At 33.3% G+C, this 17,829-nt stretch overlaps 1 protein-coding gene across 4 annotated transcripts in view; it reads left to right on the top strand.

The window, feature by feature from the left end:
* Window positions 1-7,278, top strand: part of LOC114334708 (facilitated trehalose transporter Tret1) — a 174,628-nt gene extending 167,350 nt beyond the window's left edge. For all 4 annotated transcript variants that reach the window (XM_028284807.2, XM_050657271.1, XM_028284809.2 and 1 more), the window contains 2 exons: window positions 29-214; window positions 6,002-7,278. In XM_028284807.2, the coding sequence (XP_028140608.1) occupies window positions 29-214; window positions 6,002-7,116 (1,301 nt within the window). In that variant the 3' untranslated portion in view covers window positions 7,117-7,278. The remainder of the gene's footprint in view (window positions 1-28; window positions 215-6,001) is intronic.
* The last annotated feature ends 10,551 nt before the right edge of the window (window positions 7,279-17,829 follow it).

A 17,829-nucleotide genomic window follows, 5' to 3' on the forward strand; every position in this document is an offset into this window, starting at 1 on the left:
AATTAATAAAACCCTTTTTCTATTTTAGCTAGTTTGGGTACAATAACAAATCCAATTGGTTCCATTTTGTCTGGAGTATTGGCTGAATATATGGGAAGAAGAAGAGCCATTCAGGTGACGGCTCTACCGTTGATTCTGGGATGGATGTGCTTTGGATTAGCTCAGAATGTGAACTGGCTGTATGCCGGAAGACTGATTACAGGAATAGCAGCAGGTAAATAAATTACTACTAACTATACACATTTGGTATACACATGCTTCTTCTCGTGGCCTCCACTCGACAATACGTTTTGTCCATCGGTTGTCTGACAATCTGGCGACGTGTCCTGCCCAATTCCACTTGAGCGACGCGATTCTTTCGACGGCGTCCGTTGTTTTTGTTCTACGACGTATTTCTTCGTTTGAGATTCGGTCACGCAGGCAGACACCCAACATCTGGCGCTCCATATCCCTCTGAGTTATGCGAATCTTTTTCACTACCTTTTTTGTGAGTGTTAATGTTTCCGCTCCATAAGTGAGTACAGGCAATAAACACTGGTCAAAGATTTTACTTTTCAGTCATATGGGTAAGTTTGATTTAAATACATAGCTCAATTTACCAAACGCTGCCCAGGCTAATCCTATGCGACGTGGGAGCTCGCACGTCTGGTTATCTCTTCCCAACCGAATCTCATGTCATAAGTACTTATAACATGCAGTCTGCTCAATATACATTCTATCAACAACAATATTACGATTTAGCACCAGATTAGTCATTATTTGCGTCTTTTTGATATTAATGTTTAGTCCGACCTCTAAGGAAGCGTGATATAACTTGTTCAACATTATTATTGCATCATCCATACGATCGGCTATAAGGACGATGTCATCCGCGAATCTCAAATGACTGAGCTTCTCTCCATTTATATTGATACCATATTCGTTCAGATCTGCCTTCTTAAAAGTGTGTTCTAAAAGGGTTGTGAACAGCTTTGCTGAGATGGTGTCTCCTTGCCGTACTCCTCGCTGCATACATAATTTATTAGTTTATTGATCAGAGAGACTTACGCTAGCCGTTGCATAGTGGTAGATATATTTTATCATGTTAGTGTGGTGATAGCCTATTCGGCATTCTATCAATGCTTTTAACATTTTCTGCTGGTTTATGGTATCGAACACTTTTTCGTAGTCCACGAATATCAGTGCCAATGGTTTGTTGTATTCCGTTGACTTCTCTATCAAGTTTTTTATTACCAGTAAGTGGTCGTAATAGCAAATATAGTGCTTATAAAAAATTGAAAAAATCGTTTATCCACGAGATCTGTATACACCGTAAAAGCAGACTTCAACGCGAAATAACCAAAACCTGATGCATGTTTTGGGAAAAATTCATAAAAGCTTTTTTAAAGTGTTTAATAGAACTTTGTTTTCGTTTTTTTTAAGAAATTCTCTCATCAGAAGTGAGCAAATTCTTGCATCAAAAGTGAGCAAGTTCTAGCATCAAAAATTAGCACGATCATAAAAAGTCGGTCCATTTTTTTGGTTAAAAAACTAACAAACTCTATAAAACGAAAGTTGCTTAGAATTAGTCAGTTCATCCATTTCCGGAATTATTTTGAACCTAATTCTTTTCACCCCCAAGAAGGGGTGAAACTCACTCCCTGGGCAAAAGCACAATCGGGACGATATCACTTTCTTTCTTTGGCATATATAGCTATATGTACGCTAAATTTCAGGTCAATCCAAGCGGTTCTTTAAAATTCATAAAATATAATATTTACAATAAAAACTTTTGCAATATTATACCGCAAGTGAATGGACTAAGATGACAACATATATTTTAAATTATTAATAGATGTTTAGAAGAACAGAGCAACTATTTAGAACAGCTGCAGACAGAGATATATTCGCCATGTTAATCCCCAACGTCAAGGGGACCTGTCGCGTTGCAGGGTTGTCATGTCGAGTTGTCGCGTTGGATCCTCAATGGAACGGAAGGGTAGCCAACTATCGGAACTTAGGAAAACACTGACTCTAACTTATAACTTTATTTAAACTTTACAACATCCATACATAAAAATTTACGAAGATGTTGTTTCGCGGGGTAGTCTTTCAGACACCCATCTCGCACGACTGCTAACCAGCATAGTAACGATCTTAATCTTAATATGAACATTAATGATTATATTTTACCCCTCTGCGGGTTTTTTTATATCTTCCTATAATTTGGTCTTTGGAAGTAAACGGTACGTAAGTATCCAAGCGATACGCGAAGTTACCCAAACAAGCTCCGTCAGTCAATCAACCTGCGCTTTGTTTGTGATTGTAGAAACAACATCCTCTGTAACGACTTAATTATGCTTAAATTATCTACATCCTTTTAGATACATATTATATTATACAGTAAGGGTTTTTTCCCTTACTGTACAGACTTGATAGGGCACTTTAAGGAGAATAGCGATTTTGAAACAATAATAATCGCTCTGTTTATTACACACAGTTCATTCTCCATAGAAAGCCTTCTGGTTCTAAAAAATATGTACAAAAAATAGAATATTGATGAAGGAGTTTTTTGTACTTGTAGATGTTTCCAAACTATAACCTGAATGATCTTTAGTGTCTTCTCATTCCGTTCAGAAAATTGTCTCCTGCTGCTGGAATTCCTCCTTGTGCTATTTTTGTGCAAATTTTATCAGTTTCTGTGAATTTAAGTGTCGCAAATCTTCCGTTCGTGTTGTGGGAAGGTGCCCTGTAATGACGATTTTTAAAAGTACTTACTCCCAAATCTTCACTCTACAACTCTCTTAGTCTATTTGTTATCGTCCAATCTTGTACCATATCTTTCCCAATTAGTAGCTATTATTTCCCAGAAACTTCGTTATTTATGCATTACGCATATAGAAACTTATTTCGAATATACTTAATCTTTAATTTAAAAATTGTAATAAATAATCAACCGAGAAACGAAAAATATACATACGTAGCAGAAGAAAGAAGTGCGATAAGCATAATTGACTACATAGTATATCATCGAGACGCAGACCTAACGATACAAAATATAAAAACAGAGAACGAAGCCGAACTCGGTACCCAACACAGACTAGTGGCAGCAGAGATAAACATGAAACTAATGGAAATAATAGAGAGTCCTCAATATACAAGAATAGCAATACATAAGATGAAAAATACGGAAGTGAGGAAGTTATACCAAAGAGAGACAGATAAAATACTGGGAGAGCATGAAAACAATGAGGAAATACGGAATATGGAAGACAGATGGAAAAAATTGAGAGACACGTTATGGAACACTGCAAAACAAGTACCTATGTGGAATAAGAAAGAATGGGAAGAATAATAAAAGAACTGGATGGTGGAATAAGGAAATAAAGCAAGCAGTATAAAAGAAGAAAGAAAGGTGGAAGCGATACATAAACACAAATGAAGAGCAAGACAGAGACGAATACAGAAGACCGAGAAATATAGTGAAAGAACTAGTAAAAGATGCGAAGAAGCAGAGCTGGAAGGAATTCGATGAAGAATTAAACGAAGGTTTTGGAAATAACAATAAACAGTTTTGGAATAAAATAAGAAGCATGAAAGGAACAAAAAGGAAACAAATAAGAGGAATTAGAAATGAGCGAAATGAATTGAAAACAAACATACAGCACATACTATCCATATGGAATAAGCACTCTAAAGAAAAATTCGAGACAACCAACCAACAAAATGAGCAGAGAGGACAGCAGGAAAGGGAAGAGGATAGGGAAAATCGAGTAGATTAAATTCATATCAAAGATATTGAAGAAGGATTGGCAAGAATAAAGATTGGAAAAGCGGGAGGTGCAGTTGACATAGATCCGAAGATGATGAAGTACGTGGGAGAACGAGGCAAGCTTTGGCTACTGGAAATAATGAGGGAAGCATGGAGAACAGAAAAAATACCGAAAGTTTGGGAAGAAAAATTATTGATACCAATACACAAAAAAGGAGATGAAGCGGAATGTGATAACTATAGGGCTATATGCTTATCATCAGTGGCATATAAAGTGTACACCGGGATAATAGAAACGAAGATCAGGAAAGAACTGGAAGGAAAAGCAGAAGAAGAACAAGCTGCTTTTAGGAAGGAAAGAGGAACAACAGATAATATATACATACTGAGAAATATAATTGAAAGGAAAAACGAAATAGGAGAAGACTTATATATTACGTTTATAGATATTAAAGCTGCTTTTGATTCTATAAATAGAGAAGTAATATGGTCAGTAATGGAAGACCTGCAAATCCCGTAAAAGGTAGTAAGCGTGGTAAAAAGTACATATCGATACGTACTTGCTAAAGTAAAAATAAACGGAAGCAGATCGCCAATAATAAACCTAAGGAGAGGAATAAAACAAGGGGACAGTCTCAGCCCAGTTTTGTTTATATTAGTAATGGATAGAGTAATGAAGAGCGCTAAAAGTAGGTCAAGGCAATTACAGTCAAAAATAGGGTACAGGAATTTAGTACCAGTGAGAATGGAGGGATTACTATATGCAGATGACCTAGTAATATTAGCAGACAATAAAGAGAAAATGACAAAATTAATCGATATCTGGGTGGAAGAAGTAGAAAATTTGAAAATGGAGGTAAATGTAAAGAAAACGAAGACCATGATAGTAGCCCAAAAGGAAAGGGAAGAAATAAACCAAACGATATTTAGGTGCAAAAACGAAATAATAGAAACAGTCTCGAAGTTTGAATACCTGGGAGTAATAATATCTGAGGATGGAAAGCTACATCAAGAAATCTCATACAAGGCGAAAAAAGCAAATAAGATCTACTATGGTGTATTCCACGAATATACGTCTATTTTGGATTATCGCGACAACGAATATTTTAGTGTGCAACATAAGAAGTACGAAAATATTTTGCTCTAATAATTACTCCAATAAACAACAACATAATTTGCAATTTACTTTAGTTCTTCATATTTTGCACAGTAAAATATTCGTTGTCGCGATAATCCAAAACAGACGTATATTCGTGGAATGGGGTATATGCACTAAATAAAACAATATTTGGAAAAGAAGGAATAGATAAAGAAATAAAACTGAAGGTATATAATGCAATATCTGTACCAACTTTAATATATGCAAGTGAGACATGGGTAAACAATGCAAAAATAGACAGTACAATAAACGCAGCGGAGATGAAGCAGCTGAGAAAAATAGCAGGAAAAACGAAATTGGACAGAACAAGAAATGAAAATATTAGACAAAGACTGAAACAGGAATCGATAATACCCAAGATTCAAAAAAGAAAATTAAAATGGTATGGACACATTAACAGAATGGACCAAGGAAGACTACCAAATCAGGTGTTGGAATCAAAAAGATATGGTAAAAGAAGGAAAGGTAGGCCAAGGAAGAAATGGATTGATCAGATTATATAAATTGGACAGGAAAAAGGAAAAACACATCAACAAATAAAAGAGTTAGCAAAGGACCGCAAGAAATGGAAGATATGGATAGAAGATGAATAAAACCTCCGACGCCCCCGAGGGGTATAATGGAGTTTCGAGAAAGAAGAAGAATTAATAATCTTTAGTTAAAACTGTAATCGTTAAGGTGTTTTATTTTTTGCATAAAAACGGAGCGTCGCTCGTATAAAAAAAAGGAGATTTCTGTCACAAATTGAATGAGGTATTTAAAAACTATTTAAAAATGTTATGCTATAGGCATAGGTAATAAAAAATCCTACAAAATGAAAACAAAAAGAAGTTTCTACGATGATCAGAACTGAAGATATCTCCAAAAAACGATAATACACGTTTTAATTTTTTGGAGGGTTATGGGTGGGGCTAGCGGTCTAAATTTTTTTTGGTCGAATACTTTTTGACGTAGAACAGCACGGTATTTTTATTTTTGGAATATGGATGCAGACATTTTTCACTATCTTAACTGGCTAGACCCTTTTTGTAAAACAGTTTAGTGAGAAAATCTTATTAGGTAGCTTCTAAATGTTCTATTTTTTTTTTCAGGAATGTCTCCAGCTTGCTATACCTACGTAGGAGAAATTTCCACATCCGAAAATAGAGGATTTATGCAAACTCTGGGTCCAATATGCGCCTCCTTTGGAATCCTACTTACATACACTCTCGGTTATATCATGAATTATGCAACAGTAGCCTACATTAGCATAGCTTTTGGTCTTTTCTCTGCTGTAGTAATCCAACTCGTACCAGAGAGCCCATCCTATTTGTTGAAACACGACCGAACATCAGATGCATTCAACACTTTGCTTTGGTTCAGAGGAAACAATGCTGTAGCTCAACAAGAAATCGACAGGTTCCACGAAAATCAAAAGGAAAGCAACAGTAAAAATATGACTTTTAAAGAAATGTACTTCGGTCCACAGACTGTAAAACCGTTTTTAATTTTAGTTGGTCTCTTTATGCTGCAAGAATTTTCTGGCATTTACACTTTGTTAATGTATGCCGTTAATTTCTTTAAAGAAACTCATGTACCTTTAAATGATTATGTAGCTTCTATTATTGTGGGAGCAATAAGATTTTCTATGTCTGTTGTCATAGCTTATCTTATAAATATCTATGGCAGAAAGACATTATGTACTATGTCGAGTATTGGTATGGCCCTTACCATGTCAGTAGTTGCGATATACGTAAAATATTATGAAATATACCCAGACAAAGAAAAAGTTGTTAGCTACTTGCCACTAATTGGTGTCATGTTGAACGTGGCATTCAGTATGGTTGGCATGCTTCCCGTTCCATGGGTCATGGTAGGAGAAATGTTCCCCTTGAAAGTCAGACCCATAATGTCTGGGATAGTAGTAAGCTTGGCGCAACTATTGATATTTATTTGTGCAAAGATTTATATAAATATGAACGACGCTTTAAACTTTAGCGGAACTTTAATAGTATTTGTAGTAGCTTCAATTTTAGCTGCCGTTTACTCAAAGACGATACTAACAGAAACTAAAAACAAGACGCTGGAAGAAATCGAAGCTCATTTTAGGGGAAACAAAAAAGTATGTACAGTTGATGATATCGAGGGTGTCGATAACACAGGTTTTGATAATTCGTCTGAAGAGGTAAATAAATCAGATTCTGTCAGTGTAGCTGTAGAAACATAGTTAATATTTGCTACTATATTTTTTTACTTTTATAAGCAAATTTGTGATTCCTATTACCATTAAGTATTAGACTAAGGATTCAAAATGTTTTTTACCGGTTCTTATAGAACTACCTAATTTATTTTATTGTAAATATATTTAAATAAATTGTTTTTTTTTTAATTGTGTTTCGTTTCTCTCAGTTATTTTTATCGGCTTATACACAAAAATTAAAAAAATACATACATACGGATTTAGACTAGAGTAAACTGTGGTGGTTTCAGTTTTTAAAATTAGTCAACTGGTTTAGGAAATATAACTAGAGCAGATACAAAAAGAGTATTAGAAATTTGGGGAATAGGGTGACACTACAGGAGCATATAAATTCCTGATAGCTAAGAGAGGGATACAAACCACGCATTGAACTTTTTAGAAATAGTGAAAGACAAATTATTATCAGTGACGACGCAACAATAAAAGTAGGACGGAAGAGGGTGTATTAAGACATCAAGTACAAAAAAACACAGCCCATGCATTACCTGATATCGAGCTAAGAGAAGATCAGAACCAGAATTATGAATTAACATACCCATCGAAAAGACAGGAAATAATGGATGCCATTAAAGCATTGAGGGAAAATAAAGCCCCAAGAATTGGCATCATACCAGTTAAAATTTTCAAAATTGGAGGACACACATTGACAGATATATTTAATAAACTAATAACATACGTCTTCTTCTTCTTCTCCTTCTTCTTGTAATAGGACTATGTCCTGTCTCTTCTGTTACAGTCTTTGCTGCGATCCGGGGCTCCAACTCTCGTACTATCGTTTTTTGGGTCTTCCTATGGGTCGCTTGGTGTTGGGCTTCTGTGTTTTCGCCCAATGCGCCATACGTTCAGGGTCCATCCGATCTACGTGGTCTCTCCACATGCGTCGTCGCGCTCTTGTCCATCTCACTATGTCTTGAACGCCTAGCTCTCTCAATGTGTCTTCGTTTCACATTCTATCTCTGAGTGTGATACCTCTTATGGATCTTAGGGTTTTCATCTCTGTTCTCTGTTCTCATTATTTGTTAGGTCTTTGTTGTCTCGGCCCTTGTCTCAGCTGCGTATGTCAGTACGGGTCTAACACATGTCTTATAAATGCGGACTTTGATTTCGGTGCTCATATATTTATTTCGCCAGATTATATCCCTCAGGAAACCAGATATTTTCGCTGCTTTCGTTGCCTGCTATTTTGATTCTTGCCACAGATGCCTGTCGCTAGATATTTCCATACCTAAGTATCTGCAATCCATTACCTGTTCGATTATATGGTCGTCCACTACTAATTTACATCTAATTGGGTATCTGGATATTACCATAGATTGGGTTTTCTCTTTGGATAGTGTCAGGTTATACTTTTCGGCGGTTATTTTGAATTTTTGTAGTAGGCGTTGTAAGTCATCTTCGTTTTCGGCTATTAAGATTGCATCATCTGCGTAGCCAAGTATTCTCATGGTTCGGTTACCCATTTTGTATCCCTGATTCATTATGTTAACACTACCTATAACTTCATCCATTATTAAATTAAATAGGCATGGACTGAGGCTGTCCCCTTGTCTAATGCCTGCATTGCTTTTGATTTCTTCCGTGAGCCCGTGTGTGGTTTTAATTCGTGTTTTGTTGGATCTATTGAGCTCTTTGATTATGTTTCTATACCTCTGACCTATGCTTTTCTTTTCAAGGATAGTGAGCACGTCCTTTAATCGTACTCTGTCGAATGCTTGTTTCAGATCTACAAAGCAGGTGAACATGGGCTTGTCGAATTCTATTGATTTCTCAACTAATTGTCGCATTATGAAAATAGCGTCTATTGTAGATCTGTTTGGGCGAAAACCCTGTTGTTCTTCCGATACACCGGCTTTCTTATATATTTTTTGGGATAGAATTTTTGTCGATAGTTTTGATGTAGAATTGAGTAGTGTAATTCCTCGGTAGTTGGTAGAATCTGTCTTTACGCCTTTCTTGTAGATTGGTATTGTTATACTCTCTCTCCATTCCTCTGGTACTGTCATGTTGTTTACAATTTTTTGGAATAATGTTGTCATCTCTTCTATTATTTTTGTACCTCCGTATTTAATTAATTCATTTGGTATATTATCCGGACCTGGTGATTTTCTATTTTTTGATCTTTTGATTGCTTCGTTTACTTCTTCTTGGGTGATGTTGTCATTCTCTGTTTCTTCTTGGTGAATGTTTTGTAGGTCATTTCTTTGTACTTCATTATTATCGTCGTTATCGTCTTTGTATATATTCTCGAAATGAGTTACCCATTCTTCTGGTTTTATTGCGTTAATTTGTAATTCTTCGGTAACCGGCTTCTTCCTGTTCCTCAACATGTTCCATACCTTCCTTTGACCTCCTCGTAAATCATGTTCCATGTCATTTGAGAATTTTTCCCAATATATTTGTTTTAGATCTTTGATTCTGTTAGTTGTTCTATTTCTTTCTGATTTATATCTTTGATACTCTTCTGGGGTCCTATTGTTAATATATCTTACGTATGCATCTTTCTTCTCTTTTGCTAAATCTTTGACTTCCTGTGTGAACCATGGTTTTTGGTTTCTGCCGCTGTTTAAGTCATATACGTGTAATAACATACGTGTGGAACATAAAAGAAATTCCAGGAGACTGAAAAAAAATCAATTATATGCCCAATCTACTAGAAGGGAGACAAACTCAGCTACAAAAATTATAGAGGCATATCCTTACTGTGTGTGCGTTATTAGGTGTTTAGTTTTGTTAGCAAACATCCGTTTCCGTATTTTCTCATCCTCTCTTTCATCCTCAGTTATCTGTATATCCAGGTATGTGCGCTGTTTTAGTATTTCAATGTTAGCGTCTTCTGTAGTCTAATTCTGCAAGTTTAGGTGTTTTCGTTCTTGTATTGGGACTTTAATTTTATCTACATTGACGGCTTGCCTGAGTTCTTTACATTTTCTTCAAGTTCGACATAAAGTTCTGTGATGTCTCTTGCGGTTCTACTCGTCCAATTTACATCATCTGCGTATATTACAATTTGCTTAGACTTTAGGCTATTGATTATATTCAAAATAAGATAGCTAAAAGGAACTACAACGTTAATGGGTTTTATTATTTGATATGGTCAACGGACATCTATATATGAAAAAACCGCGGAGTGCTACCATTTAAAGGGGTGCGTTTTTGATAAATGGGTGAATTAGTCCCTGGGCACAGGTTACATTAGGGTGAGTTCTATGCACTTTTGGTACAAATACGTCTACATAAAAATTCTTCCTGGTTAAATTTCCTATCTAAGTATAAGTTTTTAAAGTCAAAGATACTTTTTTTACAAAAATATATTCAAAAGAAAAAGCATAAAGAAACCCAAAAGAAAAAAATTTGGGTTTCTTGTCCCATAACTTTTGTCCACGGGGATATAGGTATAGATATTGCTTTAAAGAAAAAAACTTACATATTTTGTCTTTAAAATGATGTATAGTAGGGCTTATTAGGATTTACAGTTTTCGAAATATGATCTTTCAAATTTCGCCACTCACAGCAATTTCGGGCAATTTTCCTTGTTATTTCGCCAATATTGTTCTGTAACTTTTTTCTACGTAACTTTAGGTATATGCAATGGTACACGTAATAGGAATAGAAATCAATTACCTTTATAATGGTCTGCTGTATAACGTTGTACGACTTTTTTTAAAGAGATTATGGTTTTTCAAGTTTTTATATTTTAACGATTTTTTATAATATAATATAAAAATAAAATAAAATTATATTATATTATATATTATATAATCCCTAATATAAGAAAATATTATTTTTTACATTTTTTACGATTATTTTTGAAATTTGTCATTATAACTTTTTTTTTCTTGTACATGAATATACTATCTATATATTTCGCAACAAAGAGGGCTTACTTCCTGTTCTTTAAAATGGTGTATCATCTATATTTAAATACATAATGGAAACCGAGTGATTCTTTGATATTTCTTTACCTGTATTATTTAAAATTATTTCTTTTACAAAAATTACATAAACATTAGTCTTAAAAAACATCACTTTAATTAAAATTATTTAAACGTTGACATTTAAAAATTTTTCCAAATCAAAGTCCATCTCTTCGTTAGCATTAGCTTCAATATCTTCCTCTGACACCTCAGTTATCTTAGAGTTCCCACAATTAGTACCCATGCACATGCACCCTTTGCAGAATATTGAACAACTAATTCGTATCTTCCTACAACAGCAGTTTTTTGTACATCCTTTGGTACATTTATATGCTACTTTTTCAAACAAAGCTTGTGGTGCAGGAGCTTTGACAGGAAATATTGGAATTAATCCATATTTTGAAGTTTAACCGGCCGAGTCAAGTGGATCCAAAGTATTACCTATAAAAAATAAGATTCAATCATAACAAATAATCAAATAAAAAAGTTATATTGAGGAATTTAAAAAATAAACCTAAAATCAAAAATCGTTGCAAGTACTTATTACAATTTTAAAAATCATATCTTAAATATCAAAAATAACCCTAGAATTTTTTATTTTGCACCATTTTAAAGTAAACAGAATAAGCTTTCTTTTTTATTATATAATATATACCATATAGAAAAAAAGTTATAATGGGAAATTTAAAAAATAATCGTAAAAAATATAAAAATTCGTTAAAAGTATAAAGTCTTGAAAATGATAACCGCTTTAAAAGAAGTCGTACAATATTTTACAGTAGACCATTTTAAAGAAAATTTTTTGCTCAATTAGAAATCCAATGAAATCAATTAATTTGTGGTCATTTGATTGAATACAACCAATAAAACCAATAGACCAGGGCGGATCTGTAAAAATATTAGTACATTTGGACGTTGAGAGGTGACTCAAATTTTTTTGCAAAAATTGCTTGAAAATAACTCAAATAGTAATATTTAAGTTATCCTCCCTCTCAAAAATGTCCGGAACATTGTTTAAATAATCAAAATATCAAAAAATGAAGGAAAAATTCGATTTTTTTCTTCGTTTTTTGATTATAACTTTAAAATTATTCATTTCCGAGAAAAGTTGTACTGACATAAAAGTTGCATAATTAAATTTGCTACAATATAGAATTGGTTATGAATTTAAAAAATAGTCACCCTTGTTGCAAAATAGCAATAATTGCGAAAAAACTATACAAAAACAAGTATTCGCATTTTACGTTTTTTCAACCATTTATGCTACACTTAGGACCTTCATATTTCACTCAGAAAATCTTTATGATACAGTAAAACAATACTGTAAATTTCATTAAGATCGGTTCAATAGATTTTGCAAAATATATTTTGCAATCCAGCTTTCGCAAAAAAAATTCGTTTTTTCAAAATGTTACAGGACTGAAAATAAAGCAGATAGCAAGTTGAATTTTTTTTTGCGTATAGAAGTGTACAGTACCTTTTATTTGCAATTTACAAAATTAAAATCGATTAACTGTCACGGCGTCAGGAATTTTTTTAAATAAACATTAATTATTGGTGCTACGCGCAGGACAGCGGATAGTTTGCTCTGATTGGGCATTTCAATGACCTTTAATAATGATTGATACATTTTAATTTTTATTACATTTCGATATAAATAAATAAATTTGTTTATTGCAAAATAAAAACGCATACTTAATCCTTTAAAATAACACTTTTTTTAGCAAAAACTTTCTTTGTTCATATATTTTAACTTAGAGAATAAAAGTTTATTATTTTTAAACATATGCAATTGTTTAAACAATATTTCACAAACAATAATAAAATAAGTTTGATTTTTGTGGAATTAAAATATTAAAATACAACAAAATATAGAGTAAGAAAATAATATATTAGATAAAGATTAGAAGAAATTTTGGTGGAAATCAACTTGTGTGAATCGAACACCGCTGTCCTGCGCGTAGCACCAAAAATTGATGTTTATTTAAAAAATTTCCTGACGCCGTGGTAATTATTCGATTTTAATTTTGCAAATTGCAAATGAAAGGCACAGTACACTTCTATAAGCAAAAAAAAATTCAACTTACTATCTGCTGTATTTTTAGTGGTGCAACATTTTTAAAAAATGAATTTTTTTGCGAAAGCTGGATTGCAAAATTTATTGTGCAAAATCTATTAAACCGATCTTAATGAAATTTACAGTGTTGTTTTACTATATCATAGAGTTTTTCTGGGTAAAATATGAAGGTCCTAAGTTTAGCATAAGTGGTTGAAAAACGTAAAATGCGAATACTTATTTTTGTATGGTTTTTTTCGCAAGTATTGCTATTTTGCAACAAGGGTGACTATTTTTTAAATTTTTAACCAATTCTATATTGTAGGAAATTTAATTACGCAACTTTTACGTTAGTGAAACTTTTCTCAGAAATTAACAGTTTTAAAGTTATAATCAAAAAACCAATAAAAAAATCGAATTTTTCCTTCATATTTTGACATTTTGATTATTTAAACAATGTTCCGGACCATTTTGAGTGGGAGGATAACTAACATATTATTATTTGAGTTATTTTCAAGCAATTTCTGCAAAAAAATTTGAGTCACCTCTCAACGTCCATCTCAAAACAGATGAGCCCTGGACTACAACATTATACTGAAAACAGATCCCATGGGCTGTTTTCACTCAATCATGTAGCTATGGATACCTACCTACATTTCGTTTCATTTCGATTTTGACATTTCAAATATTCAATATTTCAAAATGTCACGATTTGGTTGTAATACTGATGAGAATATTAATGAAATTATCGAATCAAATATACCAAAGAATACTGTTTACATTAAAAAATTTGTATGGAAAGCGTTTATGGACTTTTGCAATGATAGAAAATATGAATTAGATGGAAATCGGACGGTGGAAGAATTGTTAATTGCACATTTAAATAAATTGTTTCTGCTCTGGATTTTTTTTCATAACCAGCAAAAAATTTTCTATCCGAATAACCCTCGAACATTGATAAATGCTCAAAAATTTTTTAACAACTTTCTCAAGTTTGTTGCTTACAGGCAACAGACCTCCGCCTACGGCGTCGGTCTGTTTCCAAGCAACAAGCTTTCGAAATCTGTTATAAAATTTTTTCGAACAATTATCATTGTCCTTGGGTTATTACTACTGAAAATTTTTTGCCCAATTAGAAATCCAATGAAATCAATTAATTTGTGGTCATCTGATTGGATACAACCAATAAAACCAACATTATACTGAAAACAGATCCCATGGGCTGTTTTCACTCAATCATGTAGCTATGGATACCTACATTTCCTTTCATTTCGATTTTGACATTTCAAATATTCAATATTTCAAAATGTCACGATTTGGTTGTAATACTGATGAGAATATTTTTTCGAACAATTATCAATGTCCTTGGGTTATTACTACTGATAATTATTGATTTCTGTTTCTCTTACATGTACCATTGCATAGTCGAACCCGCTTATTGGAATAGCCTTCGTGCCAAGCACAAGTATTCTTATAACAGGGATATTCTAATAACCCATCATTGGTGGCAAGTAGAAACGTTCCGGGACTGCAAATTTCTATTCCTTAAAGCGGGATATTCCTTTAACAGGTATTCTAATAAGCGGGTTCGACTGTACCTAAAGTTACGTAGAAAAAAGTTACAGAACAATATTTGCGAAATAACAAGGAAAATTGCCCAAACATGTTGTGAGTGGCGAAATTTGAGAAACCATATTTCAAAAACTGTAAATCCCGATGACCTCTACCAAACATCATTTTAAAGAGAAAATATGTAATTTTTTTTTCTGTGAAGCAATGTCTATACCTACAGTCCCTTCTCAATTTATTATACTCACCCTAAAAATATCAGTTTTTTTTCTTTGAAACCCCTTAAAAGTATGTTCAAAGTCATACGGTACTGCTGAATGGGTTAGATAACAATTACCTGATAATCGTACTACATAATTAAGTTAAAAATGGTGAGACTTTTTGATTAAATTGTGAAAACTTGGCAGATGGCAATAGAATGGGCTAAAAGGGTGCAATGACTCGCCTTTTTTACCTTTAGTTTTTTAATTAAATTAGTGGTTGGTATTCAAATTTTCGTAAAATATGCAGTAGTAAGTGTTAATATTAGTCTTTATTAGTGTTAGTTTTTAATTTGTTTAATTTATTTTAACATATTAATAAAAATATGTTGATTTCTAAAAGACGAATGTCTTCGTTTGGAACTTTTTCCTATGGGTGATTGTAAAGATCTTTTTGTTGAGCAAATCTTTTCTGCTCTCTTCTGTTACTGCTCTATTAAAAAATACCACATGTATGAAAGAGAAATAGCAAAAAAATATGGCATATCTTTATCGTCAGTTCGAAGGTCGAGTCAAAAACTTAAAGAGAAACATCCTATTAGATCGATTTGGAGGGGTCGGTACGGCAGAAACATTTCAGTCACCCCCAGAGGGCAAAGAATTTTAAAGAATTTGGCTGTAGAACACAGAAGAGCCACCCATTGCGATATACGGAATAAATTGGAAGAATCACAGTGTTCAGTATCGGAGTCCACTGTACGCCGAAATTTTTACAGTATCGGATTCAAATCTGTTGAATGCCAGTTGAGGAACCAAGAAAATAACCAACTATCACCACAAATGCTCAAAAAACGCTTAGTTTTGGGCCAATTTGCATAAAGACTCTATTGCCATATAATTTATGTGCAATTTGGCCGAAACTAGGCGTTTCTTTGACATTTGTGGTGATGGTTTTTGTTACTTAACTGGCCTATGACATTTGAATCCCATACTGTACAAATTTCGGCGTACAGTGGACTCCGATACTGAACACTCTGATTCTTCCAATTCATTGGTTATATCGCTATGTGTGACTCTTCTGTGTTTTACAGCCAAATTCTTTAAAATTCATTGCCCTCTGGGGTTGACTGAAATATTTCGTCCATACCGACCCCTCCAAACCGATGAACAGGACGTGTCTCTTTAATTTTTTAGCCCAACCTTCGAACTGACGATAGAGATATGCCATATTTTTTTGCTATTTCTCTTTGATACATGTGGTATTTTCTAATAGAGCAGTAACAGAAAAAAATTGCTTAACAGACAGATTTTTACAATCACTCATATGAAAAAATTCCAATCCGAGATATTCGTCTTTTAAAAATTAACATATTTGTATAAATATCTTAAAATAAATTAAACAAATTAAAATAAACATTAACATAGAACAATATTAACACCCACCACTGCAAATTTTACGAAAACTGAACACCAATCACTAATTTAACTAAAAAACTAAAGTTGAAAAAAGTCGAGTCCTTGTATTTTTAGCACATTCTATTACCATCTGTCAAGTTTTCACACTTCAAAAAAATGTTTGCCATTTTTAACTTAAATTATGTATCAAAATTATTAAGTAATTATTATTTAACCCAATTAGCAGTTCCGTATCACTTTGAAGATACTTTTAAGGTGCTTGAAATTAAAAAATCTGCTTTTTCTAAGGTGAATCTAATAAAATGAGCAGGGACTGTATATCCCCGTGGACAAAAGTTATGGGACAAAAAACAAAATTTCTTTCTTTTGGGTTTCTTTGTGCTTTTTCTTTTGAATACATTTTTGTAAAAAAAAAGTATCTTTGACTTTAAAAAGTTATATTTAGATACGAAATTTAACCAGGAACAATTTTTATGTAGACGTATTTGTACCAAAAGTGCATAGAACTCACCCTAATGTAACCTGTGCCCAGGGACTAATTCACCCATTTCTCAAAAACGCACCCCTTTAAATGGATGCACTCTGCGGTTTTTTCATATATAGAGATTCATTGGCCATATGAAATAATAAAACCCCGTTAACGTTGTAGTTCCTTTCTATAGTACATAATCAATAACCTACTTATTGAACAATAATTTTTTGGGTCTACGGACCTTTTTCTTATGATACATTCCATATATATATTACACAGAGTCGGTGCCAGCCCTTCTCCCTCTTTTAACCCTTTAATTATCTGGAAGGAATCTGTCAATTGATTTGAAATGCAAACTTTTACATTTTTGTGAGTCATGTTCGCTTGAACCAACTTTGTTAATTTCCTTGGTATACCGAATTGTTGCATAATTACAAATTTTATCTCTATTTATGTTACCATACGCTTGTCTAAAATCTACTAAAATTTAGTAAATATTTGTGTCGTACTCCCAGCCTATAGCTAATATTGGCTCTACGTTAAATAGCTGGTCAATAGTAGACCGTCTAGACCGTCCTGGTCTAAATCGGGCCTAGTATTATCCTTTGATTTGTTCTATGAAGTGATTTAATCTCCGGTTTATGATTGTTTAGTTTTGTTAGCAAGCTTGTTTTGTTAGTTACTTCTCTCTGTCACAGTTGTTTGGATCAAAAGACATCCTTAGGGAAGTAAAATTTAAAATATATAAAACCATGAAAAAACCAAGAGCAATGTATGGCGTAGAAACATGGATCATGACAGAAAAGAAAATAAACGTTATTAATATTGTTAAAAGAAGATATGGAGGATATTGGGTCCCATTTTTGACAATGGTATATAGAGAATAATGTTCAACCACGAGTTATACGAATATTTCAAAGAACCATCTATAGCAAAAATTCAAAGGTTGCGGTAGTCAGGTCACCTTATAAGAATGGATAATGACAGAACACCTAGTAGAACGCTTAGCAGAACTATGCTGGGATGTCGGTCAGAAGGAAGAGCAAAGAAGAG

The sequence above is a fragment of the Diabrotica virgifera genome, chromosome 7, assembly GCF_917563875.1.
Source record: "Diabrotica virgifera virgifera chromosome 7, PGI_DIABVI_V3a".
Taxonomy (NCBI): domain Eukaryota; kingdom Metazoa; phylum Arthropoda; class Insecta; order Coleoptera; family Chrysomelidae; genus Diabrotica; species Diabrotica virgifera.